Below are 19,333 nucleotides of genomic sequence, written 5' to 3' on the forward strand. Positions count from 1 at the left end.
TACTGTGTGACAGGCTGGGGGCGGGGGGCAAGGCAAGGAATGGGCATTGCTGCACAGCCTCTGAGAAGGCAGGGGTGGGAAATGGGTGTGAATGCAAGCCTAGGACACAGGGCAGCTGGTGTGATGCTGTTAGGCAGAGTGTGGGCAGGTTTCCACATGAAGTGTGAAAAAACACGGACAGGTTGGGGAAGTGTATTCTTAGCAAGTGTATTCTTACTACTGAGCCACGCCCCCAGCCCCTCACTGGGGGATTCTAGGCAGGGGCTCTACCACTGAGCCACACCCCCAGCCCCTCACTGGGGGATTCTAGGCAGGGGCTCTACCACTGAGTCACGCCCCCAGCCCCTCACTGGGGGATTCTAGGCAGGTGCTCTACCACTGAGCCACGCCCCCAGCCCCTCACTGGGGGATTCTAGGCAGGGGCTCTACCACTGAGTCACACCCCAGCCCCTCACTGGGGGATTCTAGGCAGGGGCTCTACCCCTGAGCCACACCCCAGCCCCTCACTGGGGGATTCTAGGCAGGGGCTCTACCACTGAGCCACACCCCCAGCCCCTCACTAGGGGATTCTAGGCAGGGGCTCTACCACTGAGCCACACCCCCAGCCCCTCCCTAGGGGATTCTAGGCAGGGACTCTACCACTGAGCCACGCCCCAGTCCCTCCCTGGGGGATTCTAGGCAGGGGCTCTACCACTGAGCCACGCCCCCAGCCCCTCACTGGGGGATTCTAGGCAGGGGCTCTACCACTGAGCCACACCCCCAGCCCCTCACTGGGGGATTCTAGGCAGTTAGACTTGGCAATCTGCCAAGTCAGCCTTTTCACCACTCTAGAGAGGAAGCCAATTAGATGGTCTCTGTCTGTGTTAAGGGCAGGCTTGCCTTGGTCCAGTGATTCCATGGGGGCAAACCAGCAGAGTCACAAGGGTGAAATACTGTTGTCTCATGCCATGCCTGACTCTGACTGGGAAAGGGAACATCAGCCTAGGCCAGAGAGCCGTTCACAGGTTCTTGGAGGAGTCTGGACATGGACCACAGGGGCCCCCACAGAGGATGGCACCCCCACTTTTTTGGTACTGTCTTCAGTCTTTCACATCTCAAGGATTGTATGCTGTTCTCAGTGTTCTTTAACTGTTTGGTTGGATTTCAGAGACAGGGTCTCATGTTCAGGCTAGCCTGGAACTTGCTTTGTGTCCAAGGATGACTTTGAACTCCTTACCCTCCTGACTCCGGTGCCCAAGAAATGGGATTGTGGTTGTACATCACTGTTCTTGAGTCACTTTTTTCAAGATTTTTTTATTGTGTATTTATCGTATGTATATGAATACACTGTAGCTGTCTCCAGACACACCAGAAGAGGGCATTGGATCCTGTCACAGATGGTTGTGAGCCACCATGTGGTTGCTGGGATTTGAACTCAGGACCTCTGGAAGAGCAGTCGGTGCTCTAACCACTGAGCCATCTCTCCAGCCCCCAAGATTTTTTTTTTTATATATCTTTTTAATGTTTTTTTCTGTACTGGGAGGTGGTGGAACATGCCTTTAATCCCAGCACTTGGGGGGCACAGGCAGGAGGATCTCTGTGAGTTGGAAGCCAGCCTGGTCTACAGAATGATTTCCAGGACAGTCAGGACTACCCGGGGAAACCCTGTGGTGGTTGGAGAGGACTGACTCTTCCAGTTCCACATGTGTGCCGTGGCATGTGGGCACGGAAAAGAGGAAACCGCAAACAAATAAAATCGAACGTGGCGGTGCACACCTTTAATTCCATCCGAGGCAGACAGCTCTCTGAGGTCAAGGCCAGCCTTATTTACACAACGAGCTCCAGGCCTGTCAGGGCTTCAACAAGGAGACTTAAAAAGTAAAAGAGCCTGACAATGGTTCAGGCTTTTAATCTCAGCACTCAGGAGGCCGAGGCGGGACGATCTCTGTGGGTTTGAGGCCAGCCTGGTCTACAGAGCAAGTCTAGCACAAACAAGGCTCTGTTGTGCAGAGAAACCCTGTCTCAAAAAACCACACGTGTGCACACACACACACACACACGCATGCACGCGCATGCACACACACACACATACACTGAAATGACAGTCTCACTTTGTAGCTCAGGTTGCCCTGGTACTACAGTCTTCCCAACCTTCTGAGTACTTGGGATGACCCACATGCACCCCTGAGCCCGCTGTTTGGTGTGCTTTAATAATTTGCTACAGTTGTGCACAGGGCACATTCGCCAGGTTCAGCAGAGCATTGAAGGTGTAATAGCTCCTCCTTCCCCTGACTTTGGCTTCTCACCTCTTCCTCCTCACCCCAGAGGCCACCCGTGGCCAGTGCTTTGTGCCTCTTTTAGAAATTGCCTGCCAGTATGAGCATGCATAGGTCTTTAGCACGCACACACGCATGCACGGACTATCTTGACTTTCATGTATGCCGCCATGGTCTCTAGAGTATGAGGACCTTGTCCATCCTCTCTACATGGACACTTAGAGTATTCTTTCTTTCCCCTTCTGTTTCCTATTTCCTTTTATCTTCTTTGTCACCTTTTTTGGTTGTTACAGATAGGGGTCTCATGTAGCCCTCTAGCGCACTATGTAGCCGAGGATGGCCTTAAACTTCTGATCCTCCTGCCTCCACCTCTGACAGGGCTGACATTACATCTCGGTCACCACCCTACTTCTTTTTCTCCTTCATTCTGAGATGCACTCTCTCTTTATAGCCCAGAGCAATCTCACACTCACAATCCTCCTGCCTCAGCCTCCTGAGTACAAAGATCGCCGGCCTCAGATTGCTTTCAGTCCTTTCTCTCTGTAACCCTTGGGTTCGCAGTGTGACATTTGTGCTTCTGGAAACTCGGTGGTGACCTACATTCTTGGAGGTGGGGGTGGAAGGTCCGAGGCTAGGCAGTTGGGCAGCTTGTGAGAGACTTGCCAGATCCCACCATAGAGGGCTCCAGCGAAAGTGGAAGAGGCTACACCAGCTGATGCGCGCGCGCGCACGCACGCACGCACGCACGCACGCACGCACGCACGCACGCACGCACGCACGGCTCAAACCCATGCAGACCTGATGATGTGTGCGCTCTTCCCGGGGAGGTTGGGAATTTCTTCACCTTGAGCTGAAGAACACCACAGAGTTTCTCTATCCCCAGCCTGCTCTCTGTTCCCTTGGTGGCCTTGCCATCTCCACTGCTTTTAACCCCTTGGGGTTTCTTGACATGTTCAGAAAACTCACCCAACCAAGAAGCAGGCTCATAGAAAATAGATTTTCACGGGTGTCTTAGTTTTACTCATGGTGGTTTTTGACATGAAAATTTTTTTTTATCATGGCTTAGTCAAACTGATCAGCCTTTCTTGTGGTTTACAGCTTATTCAGACAGACTCAGAGAGCAGCTGCTTGTTACCTAGTGTATACGCGTGTAAGGGTGCAAGTGTGTGCGGAGGTCAGAGGACAGCCTTGGGTGTCACACCTTCCTCAGGCACCTTCTGCTCTTTGTAACAGAGTCTCTTGTGGGCCTGCAACCTTGTCAATAGGCTAACTGGTCACCGAGCTCCCTCGTGTCTCTGCTTTCACTGTTGGATTACCAGGGAATGTCTCTGCATCAGCTTTTTACATGGGGTCAAGCTATCACATTTGTGAGACAAGAACTTTACAGCTAAATCACCTCAGCCCTTGAGAGTTGATTTTTTTTGTTTTTTGTTTTTGTTTTCAGTATCAGTTATGGATCCTGGAATCTAATATCACTAACTCCTCACTGGGGGATTCTAGGCAGGAGCTCTACCACTGAGCCACACCCCCAGGCCCTCACTGGGGGATTCTAGGCAGGGGCTCTACCACTGAGCCACACCCCAGCCCCTCACTGGGGGATTCTAGGCAGGGGCTCTACCACTGAGCCACACCCCAGCCCCTCACTGGGGGATTCTAGGCAGGAGCTCTACCACTGAGCCACGCCCCAGCCCCTCAGGGTTGTGTTTAATTTTTAATTTAATAAACAGTAAGCCCCTGTCCCTGCTGAGCTATCATGCAGGTCCATGAGTTGCTGTTAAAATGTTATGAGAGTTATATATTTGTGGGTGTGTATGTGTGCACACATGTGTATATGTGAGGATGCACACATGCATGTCATGTGTGGATGTCAGAGGATAACATCCGGACTTGGTCCTCTCTAATGTAGGCCCCAGGAATCTAATTCGGGTTTTTAGGCTTAGTGGCACTGAGCCACATCAGTGGCCCCTGAATTTAGTGCATTATATTGTTGTGTGTGTAAATCCGTGTATGGTATGTGAACAAGTGCAGGCTCACACATGACACACTGAGCATGTGCGATCAGAGGATAGCTTTCAAGACTTAGCTTGTTTCTTTTTTCTTTAAAGATTTATTTATTTATTATATAGGATTACACCGTATCTGTCTTCAGGCACACCAGAAGAGGGCATCAGATCCCATTACAGATGGTTGTAAGCCACCATGTGGTTGCTGGGATTTGAACTCAGGACCTCTGGAAGGGCAGTCAGTGCTCTTAACCGCTGAGCCATCTCTCCAGCCCCCCTTAGTTTACTTCTTACACCATGGGACCAGGGACTGAACGTGGGTCGTTTGGTTGGTATGAAGGGTGTTTTAACCTGCTGAGCCCTGTCACTGGCCCCTCTGGGACTTTTCTTTAGGACACTCCTATATACTATCCTTCCCTGCTCACTGGGAGCCCATGTACCTGAGACAGGATGGTTTCAGGAGTCCCAGCCCAAGGGATCTCTACCCAGCTAAGATCTCAACATCCTGGGTCAGATGACCTAGATGACCTAAAGGAGAGCAGTTACCCAGAAGCTACTACTGTCCCAGGATCCGGGGTCCCCGACTCTGACCCTGCTCCTCTCTCTTGCAGTTCATGACATCTCATGGGAACGAGGCTGCCAGAGCCACATTTGAGTCCAAAGTACCACCCTTCTACTACCGGCCCACGTTCTCCGACTGCCAGTGAGTACACAAAGACCTCTGTCAGGGAGCTGGTAAACAGCGCTGGGCCTGGCCCTGGGTGGCACTGGGCAGGCCTAGAGGGCACTCAGTGGGGGCTGCAACTTTTGAGTATTTGGGGAAAGATTGTGGGACAGGTCCTCAGAAGCCCAGTGAGAAGGGCCTCCACTACCTGGCCTCTATCCACATCCATGTATGTATGTATGTATGTATGTATGTATGTATGTATGTATGTTCCATCCATCCATCTACCCATCCATCCATCCATCATCCATCCATCCATCCATCCATCATCCATCCATCATCTATCTATCTATCTATCTATCTATCTATCTATCTATCTACCTATCTATCTATCTATCATCTATCTATCTATTCTCTATCATCTATCTATCATCTGTCTATCTATTATCTATCTATCATCTATCTATCATCTGTCTATCTCTATCTATCTAATCTATTATCTATCATCTATCTATCATCTGTCTGTCTGTCTGTCTATCTATCTATCTATCTATCTATCTATCTATCTATCTATCTATCTATCTATCTATCTGTTTTTCCCTTACAGAAGGGTCTTGATCTGTAGGTAACCCAAGCGAGCCTGTAACTCCTCTCCCTTCTGCTTCAGCCTCCTGAGTACTAGAAATAGGTTGTGAACCACCATCCTGGTTTTACTGCTTATAGCTTCTGGGCACACTGGGGGCCATCAAGGTACCTCCTTGAAGTCTTTTTTTTTTTTTTTTGGTTCTTTTTTTCGGAGCTGGGGACCGAACCCAGGGCCTTGCGCTTCCTAGGTAAGCGCTCTACCACTGAGCTAAATCCCCAGCCCCCTCCTTGAAGTCTTAAGTGGGTCTTGGGCCTCTTGGATGCTCCTAGTGGCCTGGGTGGAAGATCTAAGAAGCTACTTGTCGGAACCAGCCACCTGGTATCAAGAAATTGCAGGAAGAGGGACAAAGGGTTAGTTACCTACTTTCTCTCAGCCTCAGCTTCCCTATCTTCCAAGCTAGCAGGGACAGTCATAATAAGCCAGTGACAACTGTGGGCTTGGTCCTTCTGCCCTCCCTCTCTTCTAGGTTCCCAGCCCTAGCTCTCTGTGTAAGCCCCTTCCTCCTGGCATGTGTAGCGGAGAGTGGGGAAGCTGGATCCCTCTTGGCCTTTGTCTGGGATACTCATATGTGGAACCCCCTTCCAGCTCTGTCTCTCAAGGGTTGGTCCCGTGTGGCACCTCTCAGTCCTGCTGAGGTGGGGGTCGTTTAGATTCAATCCTTAGATTCTCTACTGACTTTCTTAGTGGTCTCAGGGTTCCTAAAGGGCAGGGCAGGGCAGGGCAGGGCATCCCACCATGTCTGTCTTCTGGGTGCCTGGCACCCCCCCCCCGGAGGATTCAGGAAATCAGGTAGAGTGGCAGGGCCTAGCCACAGGGTCAGTTCTGTTCATGAAGCACTGTGCCCACCTGGCCTGGGTGCTGACTTCCACAATGGCTCTCTCTCTCCTTTCAGTTCCTGGATAGTCTCTGGGCCTGGCCTTATTTTCTGCAGCTCACTTCTCTAAGCAGAATGGGGCTGAGGTCATTCATACCCCCTCCTCTGATGACTGGTGTGCTGTCGGGGAGACCCAGCATGTGGACACAGGGCCTTCACTCCACCCACTGTCACCCCTGAGGAGAGGCTTTGGGTCCCAGAGGGGTTTAGAGCCTCCTGGAGGAAACAGGGGCAGGGATCCACACTGGAAATCCCCATTCTGTGGGCGGGCAGAAGCCACCCTGACTTGGGTCAGAGCGAGGCCAACCCTGAGGCAGCTGCATGGCTGTCTGTGCAAGTTGCTTGCCCTTCTGGAACTTTCCAGGAGTAACTCTCTTTCACAGAAACAGGGTGAGGGCCTGGCCTGACCCACTCCTGAGTACAGCCACCGCTCCCCCTCCCTCTGCACTCTGCCTCTACCCGCCATTCCCAAGCCTGGTGCAGTTTAGTTCTGGCCTCACCTGGGCCCCACCCAGGTTCTTGTTTGCTCAGCGTTTTTCTTGGATTGACTCACTTGGTAAACCCAAGGTCCTGAGGTGACCTACACCTGGCGTGGGAGGGAGGCTGCTGCTCCCCAGTGAGGTCCCCAGAGTCACCTCTGCAGCCTTGACTTTGACCTGTGCAGCCCCACATCTCCCTGGAGGAGCTGGTGGGAACTAGCTGCCCTTGGTGTTGGCACTCCTATGTTAGTGTTTGCAGGGTCTAACCCAGGACAGTGAGAGGGGGATCTCCTTGAATCTGTAGGAGTGGGCAGAGGAGAGGAGAGGAGAGGGGAGGGGAGGGGAGGAGAAGAGAGGAGAGGAGAGGGGAGGGGAGGGAAGGAGAGGAGAGGAGGGGAGGGGAGGGGAGGGGAGAGGAGAGGAGAGGAGAGGAGAGGAGAGGAGGCTGCTTGGGAATAGGAGCGGGAGGGGAGGTCACAGTCCTGATCTCTTGATTGCAGGAGAGGCCGGGGTGTGCCTTTGGAAGAAGTAACTTAGAAGGAAGAGGGGAGGGAAGAAGGTGTGGAGTGGAGGAGGAGGAGGAGGAGGAAGAGGAGGGAGGAGAAGAGGGAGAAGGGAGAGGAGGAGGAAAGGAAAGAGAGAAGAGGAGGGAGCAGGGGTGTAAGGAGGAGGGGAGGACTGAGGAGAAGGAAGAAAGGGAGAGAAGTAGAGGGAAGGAAGGAGAGAAAAGGAGGAGGCAGGGCTGTAGGAGAGGGACAAAGGGGAGGGGAGGAAAGAGAGGGAAAGAGGAGAGAAGGGAGGGAAGGAAGGAGAGAAAAGGAAGAGGAGGAGGATGTGGGAGTGTGAGGAGAAGGGGGAGGGGAAGGGAGAGGGAAGGAGAGGGGGAAGGAGGAGGAGGAAAAGGCAGGAGGCCCTGGGGCGAGTTTGGGACTGTTATGTGGAAGAGAAGCTGGGCGCCCCAGGTGACAGGCAACCTTATCTGTGGTCCCGACTCTCAGACTCTCAGCATGAGTGCCTTACTGTCTGACTGCATTCACGCCTATGTCCCAAGGAGCGGGGAGGGGGGTGACCTAACCCTCACCTACCGGGATCCGCCCTCAATCTGCTAGGCTCCCACTACAGGTCAGGAAGTCCATGCTGTAACCAACTATTCTGAGATGTGGTTTTTGTCACCAACTGCTCTGTGGTCAGGGTCATTTGCATTTCTGTTGCCAGTACTTCCTGGCCTGGGCTGAAATGGTCCACACTGCTACAAGAAGGGCACCAGACAAATCTTTCTACGTGGTGCCGGCCACCAGGCCCTCTCCACTGAGTGAGCATCCTAGACTAAGGTCTCTTGGGTCCTGATATCACCTAGCTGAGGTGGTATATGAGTCCACAGACAGATCGTAGGTGCTGCGACAAGAGGCCACGCATGAGCCTCTGCGAAGTGTAATGCATGCGAATGTGTGATGTGTATGTTGTGACAGGTAGCTGCGTGTAAGTCTGCGTGGATCGAGGGTTGTCGTGGAGTAGGGGAGACTGTGTGTAAATTGAGGGGCTCATACGGTAGTAGAGTTGGGGACATTTGACCACAGATTGCTACTGAGGATGTGACACAGAGGGTGGAAAAGCTCAAGTGGAGAAGCCCATGTGAACCGTACAGTGCTGGGTAATTGAGTCAGTGCCGTGTGCCAGCATGAACTGGTGCGAGAACGAAGCCCTCAGCTCTATCTAGCACTCGGGCTTGTCAGAGCAGGTTGTGGGCAGTTGGGATGTCCCGGCCACAGCCTTGGTCTGCCTCCTCCCAATTCTGGAAGACACGAGGTGGCGGCTATGACCTGTAGCTCTTTGTGTCTTTGGAACTGGAGTTGCATCGCGCACTGCTTGGGAGGGTCAGGTGTCAAGCCATGTGGCCTTCTGTTGATGGGAGTTGCAAGGAAGGACCCTTTCCTGGGCCAGCTTGGGGAAGGACGGGGAGGGGGCTATTCTGTGCCTTGAAACAGAATCCCTGATAAACTGTGTCGGAGGTACAGAGGTGCTCAGAGGGATCCGCCCAGCCCTCCTTCCTGAGGCTCTGAACCAGGAGGTTAGTTAGAGTGTTGGTCCTGTGTGGCCTGAGATGGAGCTGCACACGGGGGTGGGGGGAACCCAGTGGACACAGTGAAATCCTAGGGGTCCCCAGCAGTGGCCCCCGGCACCCAGACAGTGCTCTGCTGCAGCTTCCTCAAACACCCAAACTGGAAGTGAAGAAAAGCGGGGACCCAGAGACACTGTTGTGGCTGAGCGCTTGCCTAGCAAGCTGGGTCCAAAACTGAGTGCTTCGAATATTACAAATAATTCACACTCCCAGCTCCTTCATCTGCAAGCCTGAGACCCAGGTCAGCTCCTCTTACAGCTGTCCCCTGTCTAGGGCTACTTCTGAGCTCTCTCTCACGTGATGGTCTCTCTGTGGGTGCCTGAGTCACCAGTTGTAGTGGCCTCTCTTAGATTTGACTTGTCTAATCTAAGAGAGTTTCCAAAGAAGGCTGATTCAGCGGTTCGGGGGTTCAGGACCATAGATAGCATAATACCTGGAGTTTGGCTGTAATCCTGTCTCGGTATTTACATGGGCTAGCTAGCCTTGGGATGGGTAGAGAGAGATGAGCCTATGAGTGTGGCTTCCCCTCCCACTGTGTTCCCAGAATAAGAAAGGATCTATCCTAGCTAGGGATGTGAGAGTCTCCAAGGGGTTGCTAGCTGCGGGGAGCCTCAGGGAGGGCGGGGAGAGGAGTCATGCCCTAGGGCTCTGAGCAGGCCAGCTTTGGCAGGAAAGTACGGCTTTGTCCCCTCATGGACCTGCACCCTGGGGAGGGGGGTGAATTAGTTACTTTTCTCTCGATGACAGAAGGTCATGACCAAGGCAACTTATAGAAGAGTTTAATGACGTTCACGGTTTCAGAGGGTTAGAGTTTTGGACAGAGCAAAGACACTGGAAAGACAACTGGAATATCAACCGAGAGCTTACATGCAATTCCACCAACTGGGGACTAACCATTCAAACATGGGGGCCTTATGGGAGCCATTCTCACACAAACCACCGCGATCTGTTTCCTCACCACTCCCCAGGCTCCTGGCCATATCATAATGCCAAATGTATTTAGTCCGAGCTCAAAAGTCCCCATAGCCTTTTACAGTCTTAACAACGTCGTAAAGTTCAAAGTTCGACATCCAGGCAGCATCTGAACTGTAACCCCCTATATAAGCAAAAGCAAATCACGTACTTCCAACAAACTATGGCACAGGATATATATTTATTACCATCCCCAAAAGGGAGGAACAGGTGCAGAGAGAGGAAATAATGGCCCAAGGCAAGATCTGAACAGTGAAGGGCAAACTCCAAATCTCGTAGCTCCGTGTCTGAGGTCGAAGGGCTTAGCTACTTCTCTACCAGATTTGCTGACTGCCGCACACTTCTCTCTCTTGGGCCGCTCCACTCCCTTCCTGCACATCTCGTTGAGAGGTATCCCAAAGGTCTGGAATCTCCAGTACCACGGGGTGTCCAGCACAACCCAGGCTTCGTTCTCATAGCTTCACAGGATGGCCTTTCCAGGCCTCCATGGGGGACTCCCCTGACACACTCCTGGCCTCGGTGGCGGTGGCGTTTGTTTCTCGCCCGTGGACCAAGATTCTGCAGTCTCTTTGCTAATGTATCCTTCTGGATGTCTAAAGCCAGAACCACATGACCAATGCTGCTGGGTTCAGCCGCCTGCTGCGGGTGAACCCTGGCTCCCTTTGAATGACATCTGCACCCCATTTTACTTATTGTTGCCTTTTAGAAGCAGAAAATGCCTGAGGCCTTTTCCTTTCACAAGTTGGGAGCATAGCTGGGTGGGGTCTTGCCCTGAGGGTACCTCTCCCTTTATTCAGATGAAGAGGAGGATCTCTCCTTAACCCCCTCAGCTCTCTCTGTGCAACCCCCAGCTCCAACATGGATTTCCTGGTGTTCTTTCATGATATATTTTGCATTTCTTTTTGCCCCACTTGCTCCTTTTCATTATAGACCTGCACAAGAGTTATTACTAATAACCCCTTGACAGAGTCACCATTGGATGTCTTGAAATCTCTTCTACCACAGAAATGAGCCCATAATTTTTCAACTTAGCTTCATACAAAATCTTTGGACAAGGGCAGAAGATACCCAGATTCTTTGCCAAAAATATCACTAGAATGGTCTCTAGGTCAGTTGTGAATACCGCCGCCCTCTTCTGAAACCTCTTGAACTGACCTCCATAGTCCATATGTCTCAGCACTACTGTCCTCTCAGCTCCTACTGGGATGACCCACTAGGCTCTGCTTATAGCACTTAACAGCCTTCCCAGTCCAAAGTCCCAAAGTGTTCCTCCAAAAAAAAAAATCCTACTTGATTAAGTCTGTCATAGCAATAGTCCACTCCCTGGTACCAACTTCTGTCTTAGTTCCTTTTCTATTGCTCTGATAAAACAGTATGATGAAGGGAACTTATTTAAAAGAAAAACAATTTAATTGGGCCGGTTTCGGAGGGTAGGAGTTTATGATGGCAGAGCCAAGTTTCACACCTGGAGTAGCAACTGAGAGCTCACATCTTAATCTGCAAGCAGGAAGCAGAGAACTGACTGGGAGGAACCTGAGTCTTTTGAAACCTCAAAGCCTACCCCTAATATCACACCTCTTCCAACAAGGCCACACCTCCTAATCCTTTCCAAACAATTCCATCAACTGAGCACCAAATATCCCCACATAGGAGCCTAAGGGGATCATTTTCATTCAAACCACCATGCCCTCTGTTGCTTCTCCTCTGGATCCAGGTACAGCAGCCACCTGCGGCCTACCTCTGGATCGGTTTCAGGTGGGAAGAATGTATCATGGTCCTGGGGTACTGAAGAGTGATGGTAAGGCCTCTGCATCCTGGTGTTCTGATCTTCCTGGATATGGAGGACTCAATAGCTGGGACAGGGGGCCCTGAGCCTCTGTGTGGGCTCCACTCTGCCCCTCCCCATACTGGATCACCCTTGCTTCCTCATAGCCATGTGGAGTATTTGAGTATCACAGTGTATGTAACATGTGAGATAGCCAGCACATGGACTCTCCTGATATGGAAGGCCTTAGGTTAAGCCCTCATGACTCAGGCAGGGTCATAGTAATTATGGTCACTGAGATCTCACAGTGGGTATTTGTAGACACATTCCCAAAGAATTCCTCAACCTGGAAAGGAGCTGGCTCCTCCCAGGCCACAAGCACACAGAGGGGGCAGGTGTGTGTGTGGGGGGACTGATGTTATGAAAGCTGCATCATTCTGACTCATAGTAACCTTGAAGGCAGGCATCTTTGGAACAAGACCTATGCAGATATAAACGGGCAAAATGGTGATCCCGTGGAAGAGGGCTTGAGCCCTATGACTGTGTTTGTTTATAGGGTCTCTTGGTGGCAGCCCTGTTGATCAGTGATTTAGGGGCAGAGAAAGGCTACCATGGTGATTGAACCATGTCTCTGGGCTCAGTTTCCCTCATCCCACATCTTCCCCTAAGATGTCAGGTACCTCCGCTAGTCAAATCTATATCTGCATATGTGTATGTGTGTAAGTGTTCATGTGTGTGTGTGTGTTACAACCTTGGATGTCATTTCTCAAGGACTGCTCACGTTACTTCACTTGCTGGGCCTGGAATCAATAGTTCTACTAGACTGACTGGGCAAGGAACCCTAGGCACCCCGTCATCTAACTCCCTGTGCTGGCTTTGACTTTTTTTTTTTTTTTTTTTGGTTCTTTTTTTCGGAGCTGGGGACCGAACCCAGGGCCTTGCGCTTCCTAGGCAAGCGCTCTACCACTGAGCTAAATCCCCAGCCCCTGGCTTTGACTTTTTAAGGTGGGTGCTAGGGCTTGAACTCATGCTTACAAGGCAAGTGCTTTGCCTACTAAGCCATCTCCCCAGCCCTCTGTTTCTGACAGCAACTGCCCTTGTATTGGCTGGGAAGCCATTTCAAGGCCTGACTAGAAAGGTTAGTGAAAGGCTGTGATGTCAGGAGATGGGTCTGAACCATCATCCTTCCACCCAGGAAGGCCAAGATGGTGCTACTATGAGCTTGGAAACTTATATTCACAAAGCCAGAGTGACACTGTGAGGGGCTGGGGCCGAGGGGATTGTCAGAGTCACTGCACTTGAGGCTTCTGTGAGGGGATGTCCAGCAGAGCTTGTCAGTAGGAAGTCCCACACAGGATCTAAGACTTGGTAAGGTGGAGATGTGGCCAAAACCACAGGGGGTCACATGGCATCCCAGTTTCATTTCTGTCACTGTGTTAAAAATACCCTGACAGAAAAGAACTTATGGGGAAAAGGGGTTTATTTGGTGTGCCAGCCGGTTCTTTTTGTCACTTTGGCACAGACTAGAGTTATGCAAGAGGAAGAATCCTCTTGAGAAAATCAGGCAAGTCTATAGGGTATTTGATTAGTGATTGACTGGAGAAGGCCAGTCCATTGCAGGTGAGGCAACCCCCGGGGCTGGGGGTCCTGGGTTCTGTAAGAATCAGGCTGAGCAAGCCATGAGGAGCAAGCCAGTAAGCAGCACCATTCCATGGCCTCTGCTTCTGCTCCTGCCTCCAGGTTCCTGCTGTGCTTGAGTTCCTGTCCTAAATTCCACCAATGATGAACCGTGATGTGGAAGCCTAAGCCAAATAACTCCTTTCATTCCCTAAGCTGCTCCTGGTCATGGTGTTTCATTACAGCAAGAGCAAACCCTAACTAAGACAGTTTCAGGTTACAGACCATGAAAGTCACAATGACAAGAGCTCAAAGCAGCTAGTCAGGTATATCTACAGACAAGAGCAGACAGAAATGCATGCATGCATGCTCACTTACTCTCAGCTGAATTGCTCCTCTCTTGCACAGTCGAGGACCCTATGCCTAGGGAATGGTATCACCCGAAGTGGACTGGTTCTTCAAGCATCATTCCCAATAAACACACTCGCAGGCCAACCTGATCTAGACAGTCCTTGAAAGAAGATTCTTCTGAGGTGATTCTAGGTGTTGTGTTAACAATGGAAAACTGTCACACAGGGTCAGCGGCAGAACCAAGGAAGGGCCAGTGGGGTGTTTCAGGTTCCCCACCTGCCACTTGACTGTTTCAGTGATCATGAAGGAGGAGCTGGGGACCAGAGGGCCAGGAGGGGTAGGTACCAGGGACTCCTGAAAATAGAATAGAGAGCATCCTATGTGGAGAGTTGCCTGAGAAGCCACCCATGCTGACCTCTGGCTTCTGAAAGTTGGTTATCAGGGGTAGCTAGGACCATGGTGGCTCTCTACATAGAACTTGGGGTCCAGACAGCCATCTGAGTCCCCTCTCTCTTTGTAGACTCCTACGTGAGCAGTGGATCCGTGCCAAGTATGAGAGGCAAGAATTCCTTCATGTGGAGAAACAGGAACCGTACTCTACAGGTGAGCTGTGCCCTCCCCGGTATCTCAGACTGGCTCAATGTTTCAAACCTGTGGTGGTGTCCTTTTGCTGGGGTCTGTGATCATCGTTTCCTCCCTTGGGGGGCCTCAGGAGGGCTGTGGGCTTATGTTGGACAGTTGAAAGGGACTACTGTAGGCCAGCACCCACACCCACACTAGCAGAGGAGGCAGCCAGGTCAGAGACCACTGCCTCCCCTGGGCCTGCCTGATGCTGTTGACTCCAGTGGGCTCTGGGGCTTTGTGGAGAGGGGCTGATGGGACCATGTTGCAGAGGACAGGGTGACCTGAGAGTTCTGGAGTTCATCTCCTTGTCACTGGCTCAGTTGATGGGCTACTGGCTAGTACTGTCTTATTTATTAAGTATGTGTCAAAACTAGTCTCTTGCATGCTTCCAAGAGACCTCCAACCTGGGTTGGCTGGCGTCTTGATGCTTATATATTTGGTATGTGGTGGGTATTAGACCTGGAGTCTGAGCAATGGTTCCTGGGACAGCTCTAAAAGTCTGAAGTAGTCCCCATTTGCTTTAGTTAGAAATGTATTGCTGTAAAGAGACTCCATGACCATGGCAACTCTTCAAAAGAAAACACTTAATTGGGGCTGGTTTACACTTTCAGAGGTTCAGTCCATTATCATTGTGGCAGGCAGCATGGCGGCATGCGGGCAGGCACGGTTCAGGAGAGGTAGCTGAGAGCTCTACAACCGGGTCTGCAGGCAGCAGGAAGAGACAATGACACTGAGCCCACTTCCCCCCCAGCAAGGCCACGCCTACTCCAATAAGGCCACACCTCCTAATATCGCCACCCCCTATAGGGGAGAAAATGGCCCCCTATAGTCTACAGGGGCCACCACACCATAACTACACAGAGGTACTTTCTGACGGATCTTCCAGGTCCTTCTTCTGGCCTTCTCTGGGTGACTGGATTTTGAGTTCCAGAGGCAGTTGCTTCTGTGGGTCCGCCCTGGCACAGAGCCAGCACCACCACTTTATTTCCTGTGGCAGATAGGGTTGGGCTGGCTGAAAGGAACCCTTCATTTGTAAAGCTGCATTGTCCCACTGTGCCCCGCTGTGCAATGAGAAGCCCCATTGGCGTGTGGGATCTCAAACCTGGTATGGGGACTGTATTATTCAGGGGTCTCTAGAGGATCAGGACTGCTGGGACGAGCCTCTCTCTATAAAGGCATTTATTAGAATGGCTTATATACACTGTGGTCCAGCTAGTCCAACAATGAGCACACGGGCCCCCGTTGCCTGCTGCCTTAAATGCTCCTTCCACCCCTCACACAATCACTCAGCCACCTCTCCAAGGCTCTGTTTGGTTCCCTCCTCTTGTGTCAGTTGCGAGCAGGGCTAGTGGGCGTGTTCCCCTTCTCTCTCCATACTGGTCCACTTGTCCCTTTCCTTGCTCTGGAACTTGGCCTCTCAGCAGTAAGGCCAAAGGGGATAGCGTGTGTGGCAGTAGGATTCTTCCCCACCCCTCACCACAGAGTGTGGGACCTGGCTGAGTGCTCAGCCCACATGGCTGTGATTCCGTGGCTGTCTACCTCAGACACCAGTGCCTTCATCGTCCCTAGTAACACTGTAGGGACTGTGGAAGGGAGCAAGTGCCAATCAAACTCGCAGCCCTGGCCCACATGCTTCCTCTTCATCACAAACACCTGATTGATGAATTGATTGATTGATTGGATGGATTGATTTAGAGACGGAATCTCACTGTGTAGCCTCGGCTGGCCTGAAACTCAAAGATGGCTGCCTGCTTCTGCCTCCCGAGTGCTGGAATTAAAGGTACGCGTCATCACACACTCCCACAAGAGCCACTTGTAACAAAGTGTGCAGCCTAGTGTCAGAGGTGAGAACTGTCGCTGAATAGGTTGCCTCTGCTGCCATCTGTACCCTCTGGTTTTAGTTGGGAGTGTGGAAAACTGGACGTGGATGGATTCGCATAAGTGAAGCAGTCATGGTTTGATCTAGGTGTCTAAACAGTGATGTCAGACTTCGCTCTCTGCCTCCTCGTTCTGCTTTTCTGGGTTAACATCTGAACCCTCTGGGGGCAGTTTTACTCTAACTGGCCCAAATTTGACCTCTTGTTGCCACTGGCTCGGGGAAGGAAGTGAGCAGAGGGTATAGATCAGGGAATGTCGTCTCATTGGTCAGGCGGGTCTGATTACGTATGTGTTTTGCCTGTCGTCGTGATTGGGGAGATGGGAAGTCCAGGACACATGCTTGCCTCTGGAACTGGGCTGGTCCTGGCAGAGTGGAGATCTGGATTCTGGAAGTGGAGGGCATGCAGGCCACAGAAACCAAGGCAGGCTGGAGGTCCAGCAAGCATCATGCAGGTGCTTTAGGCCTCAGTGCCAAGCACTTAGGTCAGTGAGGGCCTGGGAATCTCCAGGTCATATATAGAGCTCAGGAGATGGTGACATCATGGCCACTCAGGGGCAACCCAGGCCAGGTCCACTCAGAGTCCTGTTAGAACTGGGTGTGGTGGAGATGTGGCTCAGCCAAAAAGTGTTCCCTTCCAAGAATGAGGACATGAGTTTGATCCCCAGGACCCATGTTTGAAGAAAAGTAGACCTGGCTTAGTGGTTAAGAGCACTTGCTGCTCCTTCCAGGGGACTGGAATTCCGTTCCCAGCACCCATATTGGGTGGCTGCCAGCTGCCAGCTTCTGGGGATCTAAAACTCTGTTCTGGACTCCATAGGCACCTACACCCTCCCCCATACACAAATACACTATTTTGAAGCAGGCTCTTATAACCCCAGTGCTGAGACAGGAGGATTCCTGGGGCTTACCATCCACCAGCCTAGACCACTCAGTGAACTACAGGCCAATGAGAGGCCCTATCAAAAAATTAGAGCCAGGCATAGCGGCACACACTCACAACCCCAGTGCTTAGGAGGCAGGGGCAGGTGGATTTTTGTGAGTTCTAGGCCAGCCAGAACTACACAGAAAAAACTCATTTGCAAGATAGATAGATAGATAGATAGATAGATAGATAGATAGACAGACAGACAGACAGACAGACAGATAATAAGGTAGCAGGATTAGAGAGATGGATCAGTGGAGAATGTTACTCACCACTAAGAATAGACTTGATCCTTAGAAGGAGAACACCTGCTCCCACAAGTTGTCTTCTGACCTCCACACATGTGCCATGGTACATGCACACCGCCACACACCCGTACACACATGAAACACATGTTAAAAATTAAAGTGGGACATAAGTAAAAGAGACATCTGAGGTTGTCCTCTGGCCTTTATATGCATTGGTACAAACACATGCACACACACACACACACACACACACACACACACGCACGCACGCACGCACACCACACAAAGAGCAAACGCTAATGGTGTAGCCGTAGCGCACACACACACACACACACACACACACACACACACACACGCACGCACGCACGCACGCACGCATGCACACCACACAAAGAGCAAACGCTAATGGTGTAGCCGTAGCGCAGCCTCCCGGAAGTTCTCAGGGCACCCTTCACCGGGTCCCAAGCCAGCTTATCCCACTGGGCTCTGTAGACACAGTTAAGCTATGGCCGTCTGGTACTTTAGGCCTGGCCAGGCAACATGTGGTTCAGCTGTGAGGCCAGCGACTGTGAGCTTCTTTCCTCTCAGCTGCCCCGCTGGGTGTGAATTGGGGTAGAGCATTCTCAGCTGCCACCTGGGCAAGGGGGATGGAGGTGTGGGTTGTTACCATGGCAGTGTGGGGAGGCAGAATTTAGCAGTGAGGAGTGCAAGGGACCAAGGAGAGCAGGAAGAGGTATGGGCAAAGGAGACCAGGGAAAGGTGTCTGCACTTCCTCTGCTGGGAGTCCTGTGTCTACAGCTTCCTCAGGCCTGCACTTTGAGCTAAGATGCTGGAGGACCGTCACCACCAGCTAGAGTGTGGCAGGAGGTGGCTTTACGGTGCCACTGTGCTTCCCGCTGGTCTCCTTTGTCTGGGGCTGGACACTAGCATCTAAATGGGGTTTGAGGAGAAATAGTGCCACGAGCGACCTCCCTGACTTGGGCTTCTCTATTTTCTTGTGCCCCATACACTCAGCAACACTACAGATGGATTCATAAACTTCATCCCCCAGGAGGATCCCGGCTGCTCAGGGGCCCCACACCTATTCACTTTTTTTTTGGAAGGAGGGTTCTGGGTTTTGAAGAACTGGGATAATAGGCACCACCACCAGGCCTGTTCCCTTTCCTTAAAGAGCTTCTCATTGTGAGTGGCTAGCCTTCTTGCCCTACCATACCTGAGACCTTTCTTTTTTTTTTTTTTTAAAGATTTATTTATTTATTTATTATATATAAGTACACTATAGCTGTCTTCAGATATACCAGAAGAGGGCATCAGATCTCTTTACAGATGGTTGTGAGCCACCATGTGGTTGCTGGGAATTGAACTCATGACCTCTGGAAGAGCAGTCGGCTGTTCTTAACCGCTGAGCCATCTCTCCAGCCCCCAGACCTTTCTTTTTTCTTTCTTTTTTTTTTTCCGGAGCTGGGAATCAAATCCATGGCCTTGCGCTTGCTAGGCAAGCGCTCTACCACTGAGCTAAATCCCCAACCCCCATACCTGAGACCTAAGGGGCAGAACTTAGCGTGAGGGGGACACAGTCAGGATCTACCCTGCTTTTACCCACTGTCACACCCCATGTCACCTCAAGGTTGTGTTCAGAAGAGCGAGGCTCAAAGCCACAGTTTCCACACTCAAGGACCAGGCAAGGCAGTGAGAAGGCCACTGGGAGCCCCTGGGGACCCAGATGACCTGGAACTGCTCTGTGCTCATGTCCCCAAATGTCTCTGTCACATCCAACTCGCAACTACAGTGGCCTCTTCCTCTTAGCACCAACTCATGTGCCCCTCATAGGGCAGTGGGGCTTCTGGGTGCCTCGGGTCTTACGTATTTCTCTCTTTTCTTTCCTTTGCCTCTCCCTCCTCTCCTTTTCAGGGCT

At 51.5% G+C, this 19,333-nt stretch overlaps 1 protein-coding gene across 2 annotated transcripts in view; it reads left to right on the forward strand.

Annotated features, from left to right (window-relative positions):
* Adap1 (ArfGAP with dual PH domains 1) overlaps positions 1–19,333 on the forward strand; it is a 51,871-nt gene that overhangs the window by 18,255 nt on the left and 14,283 nt on the right. For both annotated transcript variants that reach the window (NM_133567.2, XM_017598251.3), the window contains 2 exon segments: positions 4,870–4,961; positions 14,266–14,348. In NM_133567.2, coding sequence (NP_598251.1) covers positions 4,870–4,961; positions 14,266–14,348 — 175 coding nt within the window.

Source organism: Rattus norvegicus, chromosome 12 (assembly GCF_036323735.1).
Source record: "Rattus norvegicus strain BN/NHsdMcwi chromosome 12, GRCr8, whole genome shotgun sequence".
NCBI classification, from domain to species: Eukaryota; Metazoa; Chordata; class Mammalia; order Rodentia; family Muridae; genus Rattus; species Rattus norvegicus.